Source organism: Saccopteryx leptura, chromosome 12, assembly GCF_036850995.1.
Source record: "Saccopteryx leptura isolate mSacLep1 chromosome 12, mSacLep1_pri_phased_curated, whole genome shotgun sequence".
In the NCBI taxonomy this organism is placed as follows: domain Eukaryota; kingdom Metazoa; phylum Chordata; class Mammalia; order Chiroptera; family Emballonuridae; genus Saccopteryx; species Saccopteryx leptura.
The window spans coordinates 1,813,598-1,830,825 of record NC_089514.1 but is presented as its reverse complement, the minus strand read 5'-3'; the positions used below and the strand labels follow the sequence as shown (position 1 = coordinate 1,830,825).

Sequence of the window (17,228 nt, the reverse complement as noted above, 5' to 3'; positions counted from 1 at the left end):
ACCGGGGGCTCCTTTGCCTTAACGCCCCTCCAGACAGTCACGGGGACCCCCTACTTGACGGCCCGCGTCCCTCGATGCAACAACCCACAACGCGGACTGCCCAGCCCCCCCTGGCCCCCGGATTAGGGAGCAACGTAAAGTCACGATTGGGAGAGAGAGTCTTGTCAGTGAAAACGAAACGTGGACACGCCCATCCAACGTGGGAGCTTGGCCGGACAGGAACAGCCCGTGTGGGCGACGGCTACCTGACGGCCGCGCTGCCCAGGTGACCGAGCACGTGGGCCATCAAAGCAGGAGGTGAAGAGGGGAACTTTGTATATATTTGTGTGAGTTAGGCCGGGGTGGACCGGATCGTCTAAGACTAGTCAGATGCTAGAAGCAGGATTTGGGCAGGATTTCGGGGGAAATGGGTCCCAGCACTTCCCGTATGTATCCATTAACGGGCGCCGGGGTTCTACAACGCCGTGAAGGAGGGTCGGCCCCCCACGAGGCCAGGGGACCGGGTCAGAACCGACACAGAGACGCAGCTCCGCAGGGAGGACATTGACCACACGGCATTTTTAATCTGCATCTCTAGAAAACATCGATATAAGCTCTCTAAGAGAGGGATTATAGAAATACATTTCATAGATAATAGTGCACTTGAGTGTACTTACTGTGAAAATAGCACATTTATTTAGAGAGGGACTTTTTTACGCCCAAAGTCCTTGTGGGTGTTCTGAAATACAGGCGTTTCCCTCCCTGGCAGGTGACGGTCACCAAGAGAAGCCAAAGTCCCACCAGCGTCCGGCGGGCAGCTGACTCCTCATCAGAAGCCGTCTCCGTTTGAACGGGGTCCGGGATGTTCACTCACATCAGGGGGCGGGGAGGAATGTTCTAGAAAAGCCAGCGCCCGGCCCGGCGGCCCCGCCCCTACATCTGCCGGCACTCGTGTCTGGTGCACATGGCCTGCCGCTCGATCCGCCAGGTGCCCTCCTCGTAGGTGCAGTGGCAAATGGTGCACTCGTCCGTCTTGACCTCTCTCCCGGCCGGGATGACGGCCGTCTCTGCGAAGCAGTTCGGACCTGAAACACAGAAACCCCCGGGGCGTCAGGCGCGTGCGGGATCGCAGAGCGGGCTTCCTGGGGCCGCGCGGGTCGCACCGTCTGTCTTTGATGAGACACGGGGGGGGGGAGCGAGCGTGGAAGGCAGCGGACGCACGCCTGCGCTGGTTTGTTTCCTGCAACATAACCGATGTCACTTAAGACCTTTCTGAGGGACAGCTCTGTGATGTTCACTCACAGATGACCCCGTGGAGGGGGGCGGGCTTCCCCATGGGCCAAACCTGCCATTGCTCGAGTTCATTAACTCTAAATAATCACAGGGGGATCAAAGAAACGACACTTAATTAACCGTGACTTTCAAAGAACCAGCTGTATTCTTCGTGGCACTTTTTGGAGTGCGTGTTGAATCAAGCGGGCTCCTTGAGCTGACCCGCACCCGGGGTCACTTTCACGCCTCCCCAGAGCAGCGTGGTGAACGTCGGTGCACACGGCGGGGGGGGCACCGGGGAGGGGGGGCTCTGGAGACGCGGTGGCCGGTCCCACCCCCAGAGCACCCGACGCACGGGCTTGGAAATCTGCTTCAGTGACAAGGTCCCGGGTGATGTCGGTGCTGCTGCTCTGGAGGGCGCCCTGGGACGCCCAGTCTCAGCACGCCCCGGGGCTGCGTCCCCCCCCCCCCAGGCGTCCAGGAGGACCTCTGAGTCCCTCCATCCACATCAATGGTTAGTTAGCTTCTCTGCCCACCCAGGCGGCACGCCCACATTGTACGTGAGGTCCCCGACACGGAGGCGCGGGCATCAGAAAGATCTGCGAGGAGTTCAGAGGGACAGCTTTCTGCTGTGGTCCTCACACCAGTGCCCTCCCTGCCTGCCGACCTCCCTCTGAAAGGGAAGCACCTGTAATCATGGCGCCCCAAACAAAGGCCCCGACTTTGAACCTCAGCAGTGGGTTTCAATTCTCTTTCTCCCTTCCTTGGCTTGTCAAGTCTTTGATAATGTGCTCCCTACCAAAACATGTTTGAGGAGAAGGTGCACCTTCAATAGGTGAAAATTTTATTTGTCAGTCACACCTGGCAATAAAGCTGGGGGGGGGGGAGAAAATTCAAAACAAAACAAAACAAAACACACAGAATGCAAACCCAGGAGCACATAGAGGCGTGTGGAGGCGAGGTGACCTGAAGGTGCTGACCAGTCCAGGGTCCAGGCAGCGCGTGGGACGCCCGTTCCGATTCCGGGGGTTCTCAACCTTCCTAATGCCGTGACCCCGCAATTCAGTTCCTCATGTTGCGGTGACCCCAAACCAAAAAAAATTTTTGGTGGCTACTTCATAACTGTAATTTTGCTACAGTTATGATTCGGAATGTAAATACCTGATATGCGTTATGTATTTTCCGATGGCTTTAGGCGACCCCGCCGGGGTCGCGACCCACAGGTTGAGAACCGCTGGATTAGACCCTCAGGAGTCAAGGGCGCAGACGGAGATGTCTGCATAATCACGAAAGAAAAGCAAAAGCATGTATAACTTTTTAGCCAACAGAAGGAAAAAATTAAATAAAATGTCCTTAGTCTTTAAAAAACACACACACACACACAGGAAAAAAAAGGGAAACTTACCTAAATGCTTCAGAACACTGAACCTCACAAAGATAAAATACACGTTTTTAAACCACACCCACAAGGTGGGGGGCGTGTCGGCAGGAGTCGGGGGTGGGCTGGGGGTGGGGTTACAGCGCCTGAGGGGGGGCGAGGGGAATGGTGGGGGCCCCCAGGGAAGCCGCTGCTTGTTTCAGAACAACAACAAAGGTTTAAATAAAAACAGCTGATGTCAAAAAGGGGTTACCCTCCAGGGGAGAAAAGTGAGTTCTAGGTCTGAGGCTCGTAACACCCAGCTCCTGGGGCTCTGCGTCCTCCCCACCTGCAGGGACAGAGCAGAGACTGCCCAGCCCCGACGCTGAGCTTGCACCAGGGACCTGGTCCCGGTGAGGAGGGTCCGAGTGGACGAGCAGGAGAGTCCGAGAGCCTCTCCTTCTGTTCTCACCACGCCGCCCTGGAGGACGCCGGCGGCCACACGCTTCATCGTACCAGCCCCTCCGGACATCACCTCTAACCCGGCCAAAGGCTGACGTCCAAGCAGAAAGCCTGGCAGCCCCAGAGCGTCCGGAGGAGGAAAGGTGGTTGGATGCGTCGGAACCCCCGCCCCCCACCCCCCACCCCGTACCCGCCGGGAGGAACCGGGCAGAGCCCCCCCCAACCCCGCCCCTCAGAAGCACCGCGCCCGGTCAACGTGGACGCTGCGTTTGGAGTCGACCTGGCAGGTGTGTCAGATTCCTCAGATGTGAAGGTTGAGCACATAAAGCAACTCTACAGCTCTAATTAAGGGGATCGTCTCCCAGCTAATTGCGCCGTATTTATTCATACCAAATAAAACGGTGTTGACAGATAGTGATGGAACACAGACACAGGCTGTCAGAGAGCCAGACATGGAAGGGGAGTCTTAAAATAGGATAAGATGTCAAGGCTTATGAAAAAAAAAGAAAGAAAGACACGTCTTCCACCCTCGGCCCTGGAGCTGCCCTCGGTGAGTCGTCGATGGGTTTTGCAAAGAGGGACTTCACCGCTGCACCGGATGACATGTGAGTTACCCACAAAGCCCGTCCTGGACCACCCTGGGAGATACACACCTGTGGGTCTCACAGGAGCTTTTAGGACCCTTCCGTGGTCGTCAGAACTCTGCCAGGCAGCAGTGATCTACCCTCCCACGTTACAGATGTGGAAACAGAAGCTCACGGATGTCAAGGGACGCGCCCGCACTCGTCAACCACGCGGCGGCAGACGGGAAGATTTAAAATCCGGTCTTTTCCACTGAACCAAACACAGCTGCTCCCCAGGTGGAAAATTTCCTTGATTTTCCAGTTTTCTGGGACAATATTCTGTTTTGGTGTCTTCCCATCCGGGCACGACTCAGCCTGGGTCTCGAGAGCAGCTCCTGACCGGGTCCTCCCGCCCCTGTGCCGGGCAGGCTGGTTCATTAGGACCGGCTCCCGTGGGTTCTCCCCTGCTCATACCCTCTCACCGTCTGTAACACCCAGGCCTCACTGTCCGCTAACGGTTCAAGAAACACTGTGTGATCCGAGGTCTTGATTTCGGAAGCCCTGTCGTCTCTCTGGACTCCTCTCCTCCCCGTCACCTGTTAGGGCCCCGCGCCCCTGGGGCCCGGGTGGGATGAGGACTCCATTCCCTGCGCCCATCGGTCATCGCACGGAACTCCGGTCGGGGTCCCTGCCCCCTCGCAGACAGCGGACACCGGGCTTCACTCGCACAGACGCCCACAGTCTCCCTGACCCACATGGATCGTGAGTCCAGGTGTAAAATGCTCGCTCACTTGTCCAGTTTTCCCAAACTCCTTCCGATTCGGAGAGGTGAACGGCAGCGGAGACTGTCGTCCGTGGTAGTGTGTCCCTCCGGGGAATGACCTTCTGGAAAGTCCTACCGGCACCTGAGACAGCAGAACCTGATTCTTTGACGGCCTCCCTCCACGAGAACGGGGCGAGTGACGTGACTGCTCGGAACACTCGACCCCGTGTGCGGACGACCGCCCACGCGGACACACGCTCTCTGGGCACACGCTCCTCCTCTAGAGGGCGCCCGACGGTTTCAGCGACAAACATCATCTCCCCGGAGGCCCAGCGTCACCTCGCAAACACTACGGGCCGCCACCAGCTGATCTGTGATCACACCTGCCACTGAAGTTTTGAACGTTACAGAAAAGGGATTTGGCAACAGAACTCGAACCCGGTGTCTGCCTTCAGACAAGCGATGCACGTCTCCGACTGACGAAACCTAATCGTTGCCCCAGCTCGAGAGAAACCATGACGGTCACCTCGAGATAGGAACACGGCGCCTGCAGGGGAAACGGACGCACGCCTCCTCACGCTGATGCCATTCTGCTTCAAGACGATCCGTGCGGCTGCAGGCGGTGGGCAGCCTGGGTGGGCTCGGTGGCCGTCCCGTCCTCTGGGGTGGCTGGGTGGTTGACAGGGTGTCCGGGGACCAGGAGAGGAGCTCTGCAGGACCCAGAGGTCAGGACAGCGAGGTCCTCGGGCTCCCCCGCCCCCCAGGCCCTGCACACAGCTCGTGGGCCGGTCCACAGGGCCTCTGGTCGTCCACTCATGCATTCACGTCGAACGAGGAGTAGCATTCGTCGGTCGGCACGCGGGTGTATTTCACGAGCGTGCTGCCTCCCTCCCGGACTCGGCCCGAGGCATCCCCACCTCCGGACCCTGACACCCTCCTGTTACTCTGCCCCGCGCCCACCGGGATGCTCCTGTCTGCGCTGGGCACCGGGTTCTGGCACGGGATGGATTCAAGAGGACACGGCCTTTCTCATTTTCTCATCCGTCTTTCTCTCCAGCCATCTTCAGGAGTGACACATCTTTACGTGTTTATTTTAGTGACAGCTGGGTCAATACCGTTTCCCTGTGGAACTGCTAACAGACGAGGGCAAATAAAGCCTAAATCTCTCCCCGGGACGCCGGCTGACACGGCTTTCCTCGCACGCGCCTCTGTGCGCACGGGGCTCTGGAGAGGCCGCCCGGCATAGCTGGGGCCGCCTGGGCTCTGAGTCTCAGGAGCCATCTGTCCGTCTATGTCCAGTAACGCACAAGGGTGGTGACTGTGGTCAGCCCTGAGGATCCCTGCTCTAGGTTCAGTCCCATGCAGGAGTCTCTTGGCAATAAGGAGACACAGGAGGGCCTCCAGACCACTCGGTCTGCAGCGAGAAAGGGGCTTTGCTTCACTGCCCCTGCTTCCCGGGGACCCCCGAGGCACGTCCCTGCCTCGGCCAGTCTGCGTCGAAAGGAAGCTCACGTAAGTCCAGTCCAACAACCTAGGGGCCCATGGACCACAGAGCCAACACCCTCGTGAATGTCCACTCGGGTGGACCCTCTGCAGAGGGAACGGTCAGACCCCTCGTCCAGTTACCGCGTCTAACCACAAGCCACACTTCACCTGATTGATCTCCGGGGTCGGGGAGGATACGAAAGACCAGGGAGCAGCAACCACAGGTTGTCCACAGACTCTCACCCAATGTCTCGCTCCGCCATCGACGGTGAAACTTCCCAAGTTCAAAGCCGAGACCACGCGGTGAAGACAGAGGCGCCTTTGAGGACCTACGACCGACGCCGGCTCCAGGAACCGCTCCGAGTTAACGTGGGCGTGCTCTCCACACACCCGCTCACTTGTTTCTGTTTCACACCTGACTGAGAGATACACTCACGTTCCGTCTTCAACTCAGGGAGCTGAGACCCCCCCCCCATTGCTCCCAAACAGACACGCGCGTACCCTGTCTTCCACTTGTGACTCTTCACGTTGGTCTAATGACAGTGACAACCTCGTCCCTCCCTCGGCCCTGGGCCAGCCTGCTGCGGCTGCAGGTCACCGGACGGATCTGTTAATCCTCCTGAGCTTCAGTTTTCTTGTCTCAAAAAACCAAACCAAACCAAACCATGGACAATCACCGCTACCCCATTCAGGTGTTGAGACGGACTTAGCACTGCGCTTGAGGACACAGTAACACACAGCAGGTAGGAGAACGAGTGGACATAGTAACACACAGCAGGTAGGAGAACGAGTGGACACAGTAACACACAGTAACACACAGCAGGTAGGAGAACGAGTGGACACAGTAACACAGAGCAGGTAGGAGAACGAGTGGACACAGTAACACACAGTAACACACAGCAGGTAGGAGAATGAGTGGACACAGTAACACCCAGCGGGTAGGAGAACGAGTGGATACAGTAACACCCAGCGGGTAGGAGAACGAGCGGACACAGTAACACACAGCGGGTAGGAGAACGAGTGGATACAGTAACACACAGCGGGTAGGAGAACGAGTGGACACAGTAACACCCAGCGGGTAGGAGAACGAGTGGACACAGTAACACACAGCGGGTAGGAGAACGAGTGGACACAGTAACACACAGCGGGTAGGAGAACGAGTGGATACAGTAACACCCAGCGGGTAGGAGAAGGAGCAGACACAATAGCACTTACAGAAGGTCTCTCCCTTGAGCTCATTCCAGGGCTCGGGTTCCACCAGGATCAGAAAGATCAGCCCCACTGTTTCCCACCATCTCCTTGGAGCTGGACTCCCGACGCAGACGCAGAGTTTTGGGGAGCACTCTTTGCCCAGCGCCCCACAGGGCGCCAGGTACGGAGCAGCCAGGCCATGGGCCCCTGCCGAGGCCAAGACCGCCTCAGATTCCGAGCACATCCCCACGGCCCTGGGGAGGGTGAGGCGGACACCCCCAAGGGCAGGGGCTGGCCACAGCCACACATCCCCACAGTGCAGCCCACAGAAGCCCCTGGTATCTCAGGTGGGCTTCTCTGCAGAGCCCGTGCCCCCCACCCAGGCTCTGGGCACGGCTCCCTGCTCCCCACGGGGATCAGCGTCCCCCCCGGGGGTCATGATGTGCAGACCTTGGTTTGGACCTGAGCCTGTCATTGGAGGATGCGGCCAGGAGATGGCGCTGCCGCCTAGGTCGTCCCCTGACCTCACAGAACACAGCACAGGGCTGTGGCGTTGGGGGGCGCTGGCCACTCACCTGGACAAAGCAGAAACACGTGCTGTGTCGACCCGATGTCCGGCTCAGAGGCTTGGACATGGGGGCCCTGCAGACCGAGAGGGAAGGCCCTCCCAAGGTTAGGTAGCTCCTAGGGGTGAGAAACAACTCTTGCGAGGGGTGGGGGGATGGGGGGGTTGATTTTCATACATAAACCAACCAATCCAGAGCTCACAGCGCCCACCAGCTCTGTGGGGGATCACAGGCCACTGTCCTCCATGTCCTCATCACCCCTGGAGCAGGGACCAGACAACAGGGACAGGCCCTGTGCCCCAGATCCCACTGACATCATTCAAACTCGGCCAGACCTGAGCCTGCTCACCCTGCCTCCCGGCTCCTTCCCCCAGGAGAGGGTCCTGTCCACATCGCCCCTCTTCCCCGGCCTCCCAACCGACCCTGGTGCTTCCCCGGGGTGGCCCTGTGCCCCAGATCCCACTGACATCGTTCAAACTCGGCCAGACCTGAGCCTGCTCACCCTGCCTCCCGGCTCCTTCCCCCAGAAGAGGGTCCTGTCCACATCGCCCCTCTCCCTCAGCCTCCCAACCAACCCCGGTGCTTCCCTGGGTGGCCCTGTGCCCCAGATCCCACTGACATCATTCAAACTCGGCCAGACCTGAGCCTGCTCACCCTGCCTCCCGGCTCCTTCCCCCAGGAGAGGGTCCTGTCCACATCGCCCCTCTTCCCCGGCCTCCCAACCGACCCTGGTGCTTCCCCGGGGAGGCCCTGTGCCGGCTGCATGGCTGCCCCTCCTCCTGGGCACCGCTGTCTTCTCCACAGCAGTCGCCTCCTGACCTGCCGGCCTTGCCGTTCCTAAAATAATCATAAAACCTACATGGCAGAGCCCACGCCCCCTGGGAGGGTGTCAGCGACTTCCCAGGACGACCCTCCCAGCAGCCCTACAACCACCCCCGGGGACAGACGGCATGACTCCCTGTTAAATACACCGAGGAACCCCAGAGATCACAGAGGGCGCGGGACCTGTCGAGGGCCCCACAGCCGGCACTGCCCAGACAGTGGAACTCACAGCCTCATCCGTCATTACAGGAGAAACACGCTCACTTTCCGTTTCTCAGTCTGACGTTCGCAGAAGATTCTGATACTCGGGCAATGGCCCTTTTAAAAATGTATCTTTGTGTTATATATATATAACACAATCTCTACAACTGGCTGTTCTTTTAAAACACTTTGCAAACACAGAGCCAACATTTTCACAGGCTTCCAGGATTTCCGCTCACGGCGCGCACGGGCTGACTTCTGCCGCGGGAAGCTGACGGGCTGGCACCGCATAATTCACACGTGCGCCCCCCGTCAGTCAAACCGCTCACTCTCGCCTGGAGGAGACGCCGTCGGATATTTGCGTCATAATATTTTGCCTCATCCAGACACAGCTGCCACCGTGTGAGAGGGACGAGGAGAACGACTTCTCCGCCCGTCCCACGGTGCCGGAGAACGGACACCCGCCCGCGTCTGGTCAGCGCAGAGACCGGGAGGCGGGAGCGTTCCCAGGTGGTGAAATTATGGGTGAACCTGACAAACGGGTGTCGGCTGTGGGCACCGTGGGCGCCCGCATGGAGATGTCGGGACGGTGCTCCCAGCTCAGTGCAGAGAAGAAAGGGGACACGAACACCAGTGTCACCGGGATAGGGCGAGAGAGTCCTGTCTCAGCCACCAGGGTTGCGAGGAGAGAAAATGTGGTCTGAGCACTGCAGGGCCTGCCCAACGCCGGGGGGGGGGGGTGTCGGGAAGGACGCCCCAAGCACAGGGACGGGGGGGGGGGGTGAGGGAGGACCCATGTTGTTCTCCACGCCCTAGAAACGCCCCGTGGCTCGGGGGCCCCGCCTGTCCCTTGGGGAGCAGCACAGGCTGAGCTTGCTCACAGGGGGGGTGTTTAAGCCCCCGAGAGGGGGGGGTAAGGAACAGGCTCTTGCTCTTGCGCAGAAGGTCTGGAGCGAGGGTTTCACGGGCTGGTGGCGTCTCCTGCTCACTCAGCGGAGGCCGCGGCCGGTGGGGCGGGCCTGCAGCCTCGTGGCTCCACGTGTCCGGAGTTCAAGGGTGTAGAGGGAAGCATCTCGTCCACAAGAGAATGGACGTGAATCCAGAAATGGAATCTGCACTGAAATTCCCACTGTGGCCACAACTTACAGGCTGTTTACAGCCACCGACCTCACGGGCCGAGGAGATGGGTGACGTCACGGGGAACCTGTCACTGAGCTGCGGGTCCCCACTGGCCTCTAAGCGCCCACACTTTCATTACAACAGCCTCGTGAGACCTGACCAGGCGGTGACGCAGTGGGTAGAGCATCGAACTGGGATGCAGAGGACCCAGGTTCCAAACCCTGAGGCCGCCGGCTTGACCACGGGCTCATCAGCCTGAGTGTGGGGTCACTGGCTTGAGCACGGGATCATAGACATGACCCCATGGTCGCTGGCTCGAGCCCAAAGGTCACTGGCTCGAGCAAGGGGTCACTCTGTCTGCTGGAGCCCCTCAGTCAAGGCACATATGAGAAAGCAATCAATGAACAACTAAGGTGCCGCAATGAAGAGTTAATATTTCTCATCTCTCGCCCTTCCTGTCTGTCTGTCCCTCTCTCTGTCTCTGTTAAAAAAAAAAAAAACAGGAAAAATTTCTCTTATTTTGGCATCTCCATGGAAATCGCCAACACTGGATTTGCACCACTTATTGCACAGTCTCCCACACGGATTCCCAATAACTGACGACAATTAGCATACATATGCAGATGGTTCCCGATAAAGATGTTCTTAAACTCACACACGACTGAAGGTGATCAATCCCGAACGGCCTCCCACAGACAAGGGTGTGGAGTCATTTCTTGTTGTCCAATAGCGCCGGGTGGCCCTTCCCGAGGTCGACATCCTCCTAACCTTGACTTTGTCCTCACGTCATCCTTAGGTCCTCAGGTGCCTCTCTGTACTGCACACGGACACGTCTGAACTATCGTACCGAGCAGACATCCACTTAAAAATAAAATAAAGGAGGTCATGGAGGCGTTGGTCTGCTTCCAGTCTGAGTGGAAGCAGATGGATACTATATTTTTAGGTTGCTTTTTTTATTTCCTCAGGGATAGTATTCCCGTATAAGCTATGGTGTTGCGATAACCACTGATTCGTTTATGCAACGCACTGACATTCAGCATGTTATTTATCGAGTGTTTATGTAACGTGAATGACACCGTTTAAAAGAGCCAACCTCGGCCCTGGCCGGTTGGCTCAGTGGTAGAGTGTCGGCCTGGCGTGCAGAAGTCCTGGGTTCGATTCCCGGCCAGGGCATACAGGAGAAGCACCCATCTGCTTCTCCACTCCTCCCCCTCTCCTTCCTCTCTGTCTCTCTCTTCCCCTCCTGCAGCCGAGGCTCCATTGGAGCAAAGATGGCCTGGGCGCTGGGGATGGCTCCTTGGCCTCTGCCCCAGGCGCTGGAGTGGCTCTGGTCGCAACAGAGCGACGCCCCGGAGGGGCAGAGCATTGCCCCCTGGTGGGCAGAGCGTTGCCCCTGGTGGGCGTGCCGGGTGGATCCCAGTTGGGCGCATGCGGGAGTCTGTCTGTCTCTCCCCATTTCCAGCTTCAGAAAAATACAAAAAAAAAAAAAAGAAGAAAAAAAAAAAAAAGAGCCAACTTCAAAACGCTGTCGTTAAGAGCTGCTCATCTCCTGAGCAACCAGGACGTGCCCACTGCTTCGGTGGTCCCTGAGGAGGGGTCCGCTCATGGGGGGAGAGGCCCCGCCGACAAGCTCTCCTCGCTCAGAAACGGAGAGGAGAACGCTGAGTTCCTGTCTAGAGGGGAGAGGGAAGCCCAGGGGAAACGTCCCCGCAGATGGTGACAGGGGACAGGACTCGGGGACGAGGACACCGAGCAAGGGGAAGGTCAGCGGAAAGGCGAGGGGAGTGGAGTCCATCTCTCCATCTCTCCTGCGGAGATTTCCAGCTGAGCTCGGCAGACCCGGCTCCTTCCGGAAGGTCTGAGGGCAACCGCGTCATGTCCGAACTGCTTCAGGAAATCTGCCGCTAATTATTCGAGATTTCCAATACGCACGACCACATCAGAGCTCTGAGGCATGCATTTCTATAAACAAACACACACACTTGCTCACGTGTGTTTCAATGACAATATATATATTTTTTCTGAAGTGAGAAGCAAGGAGGCAGAGAGACAGACTCATGCATGCGTCCGACCGGGATCCACCCGGCATGCCCACCAGGGAGTGATGCTCTGCCCATCTGGGGCGTTGCTCTGTTACAACCAGAGCTATTCTAGCGCCTGAGGCAGAGGCCACAGAGCCATCCTCAGTGCCTGGGCCAACTTTGCTCCAATGGAGCCTTGGCTGCGGGAGGGGAAGAGAGAGACAGAGAGGAAGGAGAAGGGGAGGGATGGAGAAGCAGATAGTTGCTTCTCCTGTGTGCCCTGGCTGGGAATCAAACCTGGGACTTTCACACACCGGGCCAACACTCTACCACTGAGCCAACCGGCCAGGGCCATCAGTGACAATTTCATATTCACTTTTAAACAGCGAGTCAGTTGCACTTCCATCTTTTCTCCACTGTGAACTCTTTTAATTTTTCTGGCCTCCAGTACCCTGAGCAGACAGCTTTGTAAATGCAACATCTTAGACTCTTCCAGGAAGAGATGGTTTCCCCCAACAGCCACAAGTCTCCCTGTGTTTGCCACTCACTGTCCGCAGGGACCTGTCTGGGTTCCTCCCCTCACTGGGGTCACTTGAGCCCGGAGCACGCAGACCGCGTCCTGGGCCAGAGGAGACCACCCCCCCGCACTCCTCCAATACTGTGTCTCAGAATCCAGACAGACAAAATCCCAACCACATGTACCTAAAGAAGACCAAGTAATCTCAACTTCCTCTCCTTTGCAGGGATTTAATCAAGAAGAAGGTACCCCCTCCTTCTGGTTCCCCGGACACCCTCCCGGCCTGGCACAGCCCTGCCCCGTGGCACTATGGGCTCACACGGAGAGGCTCAGACCTGTGCTGGGCTCCGTACCACCTCAGTGGTTCGAGCGAGGCTGGAGAGAAACACGCCAGGCAGAAGAGGGTTTTGCTCGTTCTGAGCAACCTCCGTGTCATACCTGGAAGCCACAATCGGAAATCCACGAGAGTTTTCCTGAATGCCTGATCCCTGAAAACAGACAGTGACTAAGCGGTTTATTGCGGACAAAGCCCTTGAAACCGCCCTGAAGCAATTCTCTCGTGATGGGGGCAGAGGGGGGATAGTCTACCCACATCCCCTCTGTTCCCAAAACAAGTTACACCCAGAGGATGGCCAAACATTTCCCGACTTGGGACCCTCACTCACTCATCCGTGCTGAGGGACCCGCCTCACCCCCCAGCACGGGGGGCCTCACTAAAGGGGTGGCCAGGTGGCCGCTGCACCGAGGGGGGGACGCAGCCTCAGGCACTGACAAGCCAGGACGCACCTCCATGAAGCGGGTGCGGCACGGGTACCCTAACCTCAGTGACCGTTAGAGTTTTCTGCACTCGGTGTTGGGGGACCCCCCTCTCCCCGTGTTCTCCGACATTCTGGAGCGTGATGGCGACTTTAAGAGTATGCAAACGTTAATTAATCTACAAGCCCTGTTAAGAAAGGACTTCCGAGATGGACTCTCCGACTCTCCAAGAAACAGCCCCTCTGCCGGACACCTGCCCCCCGCCTCCCCCGCTGTGGAGTCAATGTGAGAAGCTGGAGGGAAGGGGGAGGGGAAGGACAGAGGGGAAGTTCTGATCAGGTGGTCTGAGCCCACCTCCGGAGCTCTGTCACCCCCCCCCCAGACCCCAGACCCTTACGTGAAGCATCATTCTTCATTTTTAGCTACCAGGAGAGGCCCCCAAAGTCCCTCACGTGTCCTGAAGACGCTCGCATGCTCTCTCTCTCTCTCTCTCTCTCTCTCTCTCTCTCTCTCTCTCGGCTGGCCCGGTGAACACACAATCGAGGCCAGTCCCTTGTTACTGGTTCCCTTGCATTGTTGAATGTAACGGTTTTTGCAAAAGAGAGACACAATTCTGGCAATTAATCTGAGAACGTCTAAATTTAATTAAGTTCGACTCTGCAAGGCGGCCTGGGAAGCCTGGGACCGGTCCACTGAGCCTCACAGAGCTCTGGCAGTTTAAATATTCCCTCACTGACTGCCACAGTTGCAGTTCTTAATTCAAAGTCCTCCCAATCTCTATGGGATACGTTTAATGAAAACGTCTGAGGAGAACTGGGTCATTTCTGTTCAGCTTCTCAACTCACTTCAATAGTTGCCATGTCTCGCCATCTGTGGAAGCTAATTTCTAATGTCACACAAAGCAAATGACTTAGACTTCAGAAACTAAACTTTCAAGCAGTTATTGACTAAATACTTGAGCACTAAGCTGCGCGTGCAGTCTCCTGTGTTTTGAAATTTTGATCAAGGGCAGAACAAAGGTAGTGTGAACCCGTGACCTGAATTCTCTCGGAGAATACATTGTATCTGTCTGAATATCTGAATATATGTATATACCTTTGTTTGGTTTTGGTTTCTTTTTCAGAGGGCATACGGACATATATATCTTTTGCATTTCAAAATTCTGAAAGATTTTCCCCAGACCCCAAGAAAGGTGTGTATTAAATTCTGTGCACACCCTAAATGTATATTTTAAATAATGTTTCAATAAAAGCGAGAGATGAAAACATTAAGTATAAAATTATTAACCAAAGTCATCAACTAGCACATTTGGTTCTGACTGTATTATTCTCCAATTTCTTTCCTTTTTTTTTTTTTATTACCAGTTTGGTTTTTATAGATATAAATCCAATTCTTGGGTTATCTGGATAAAATATTCTATCCCAATGAAATTTGCTGGCTTGATGCCCAATGGGATTAATCTGGGAACAGCATCCCAGACTTTGTTTCAAGTCAGAATGGGAATAATCTAAGAAAGGCCCTTTCTCCGGCTTCTGCCCAGCACCGTCTACGAGTTACCATGTAACATCCGGAAACAAGGAAGGAAGGGCCTATATTTTCTTCTGGAGCAATTTAAATTACCTTCGATTTCTCATACAGGGAATTTAGTCATGAAGCCATTGTAAAGGCTTCAATTTTGTTGTTTCTTCTGATTTAGGAAATTAGGGTCATTAGAACAAATGAAAAGGAATGTGTGAAAAGAAATTTAAAACATGAATCCCTTTCTGAGACAGTCAATGGAAATAGTTTGTATCCGTCCTTCCCATGACAATAAATAAACCGAAAGCCTGTTTTATTACCTATTCTAATTCGTTTGTTCCTGGTGTATAGGAATACTGCTAGTTACTTTGTTTTGTTTTTCTTTGTATCAACACGTTAGTGAACTCGCTTCCTGGTTCTGATGAAACCAGGAATCCATAGACATTGGATTTTCCACCTCTGCCCTTTGTGAACAAAACTTCCTTTCTCTTCAAGTTCTTATTTCCTTTTTATTTCAGATTCTATTTGTTCATTTTTAGAGAGAGAGAGAGAGAGAGAGAGAGAGAGAGAGAGAGAAAGGGGGGAGAAGCAGGAAGCATCGACTCCCATATGTGCCTTGAGTGGGCAAGCCCAGGGTTTTGAACCGGCGACCTCAGCATTCCAGGTTGACGCTTTATCCACTGCGCCACCACAGGTCAGGCAAGTTCTTATTTCCTTTATATTTACTACTTGTCTCTATTAGGATTTCCAGTAAAGTGTTGAATTTAAAAAATGGTGGAAATGGCCTGACCTGTGGTGGCGCAGTGGGTAAAGCGTCAATCTGGAAATGCTGAGGTGGCCGGTTCGAAACCCTGGGCTTGCCTGGTCAAGGCACATATGGGAGTTGATGCTTCCAGCTCCTCCCCCCTTATCTCTCTCTGTCTCTCTCTCCTCTCTAAAAATGAATAAATTAAAAAAAAAATTTTTTTTAAAAAATGGTGGAGATGGTTACTCTCCTCTTTTCCTTGCAGAGACTACTGACCGTGTTCTCCTTTAGATATTTTTGCTTTACGTTTTTGTGTGTTTTCATACTCCATTCTGATCTTCAGACTCTGCTTTTCTTGTTATTTATGATCATTTTTACTTTCTAGTAACGAACGGGGACAGAATTTCATCAACTATTTCCTTTGAACATCTGGGGGGACAGACTCACACATTTCTCGTTTAGTATGTTTACGCGAACGATGACCCGAACTGATCTTCTTGTCTCCACCAGCTCTGACTTTCTGGGTCAAGGCCATTTCTCACAATGCAGGTTTATAGCGTATCTTTGGACTTGGCTGATGATATTTTGTGTAGCAGTTGTTTCATTTATGTGTGTTCCCGGTTCCCTCTTCCCTGTTCTCCTGTTAGACACCTCCCTCCCCTCTGTCTGAGCTGGAGTCCAGCTCTGTCTGCAGTGGGCTCTCTCCCCCCTGGCGGTGGTCTGCAGAGAATGGGTCAAGTGTCCAGGCAGCTCTTCATTGACAATTTCTGAGTCCCCCCCCACACATGCATGTGAGGAGACTGCAAGTCACAGGCTCGAATAGCTCCGCCCGCCTCCAACTAAGTACCCTCATCACACACAGTCTAGAACTTGACTCAGCGGACGTGGTCCAGATCTGCAGACTCACAACACCGACAGCTAAACCTTGTCCCCACACAGAACCACACCGCCAGCCGTCGGGGGCTCCAGCCAGTCCCCAACGCCCAGAGTCACCGGGCTGCAAACTGTCTGCTAGGAGTCTTGCTGTTTACTTCTCTCTTCATTTCCAGAGCCCGAGGGACTTTATTTACTTTGTTTTTCTTTCAAACTAGGCTATATATTTCAAGAAAAAAAAAAAAACTACATATGTATTTTTTATATAAAAATATATTTTACATATTTAATTTTATTTAATATATTTATCTTACTTAATTAAAAATGTAGAATACATATTTTATATATTACAAAGGTAATATGTTTTAAATTATATATATATAAAAATATTTGTAGGCCCTGGCCGGTTGGCTCAGTGGTAGAGCGTCGGCCTGGCGTGCAGAAGTCCCAGGTTCGATTCCCAGCCAGGGCACACAGGAGAAGCACCCATCTGCTTCTCCACCCCTCCCCCTCTCCTTCCTCTCTGTCTCTCTCTTCCCCTCCCGCAGCCGAGGCTCCACTGGAGCAAAGATGGCCCGGGCGCTGGGGATGGCTCCTTGGCCTCTGCCCCAGGCGCTAGAGTGGCTCTGGTTGCAACAGAGCGATGCCCCAGAGGGGCAGAGCATCGCCCCCTGGTGGGCAGAGCATCGCCCCCTGGTGGGCGTGCCGGGTGGATCCCGGTCGGGCGCATGCGGGAGTCTGTCTGACTGTCTCTCCCTGTTTCCAGCTTCAGAAAAATGAAAAAAATAAATAAATAAATAAATAAAAAGAAAAGAAAAAAAATATTTGTATATATATGAATTAAATCTATATTATATATATGTATATATTTTTTACCCACTAATTTGTGTTTGCCTCAGGAGTGGTTTCATGAGCCTCAGCTCCGCCTGCCCTGCTGCCAGAAACCCCGTGTGTTTCTTGCTGATACTTCCACAGACATCGACACTTAATAGGACCGACAGAGCTGAGGAACACTCCG

General features: G+C 54.8%; 1 protein-coding gene across 1 annotated transcript in view; it reads right to left on the bottom strand.

Annotated features, from left to right (window-relative positions):
• Positions 1-541: 541 nt before the first annotated feature.
• Positions 542-17,228, bottom strand: part of VWC2 (von Willebrand factor C domain containing 2) — a 59,918-nt gene continuing 43,231 nt past the window's right edge. Inside the window, exon 4 of the mRNA XM_066353971.1 lies at positions 542-1,064. Coding sequence (XP_066210068.1) covers positions 913-1,064 — 152 coding nt within the window. The 3' untranslated portion in view covers positions 542-912. The remainder of the gene's footprint in view (positions 1,065-17,228) is intronic.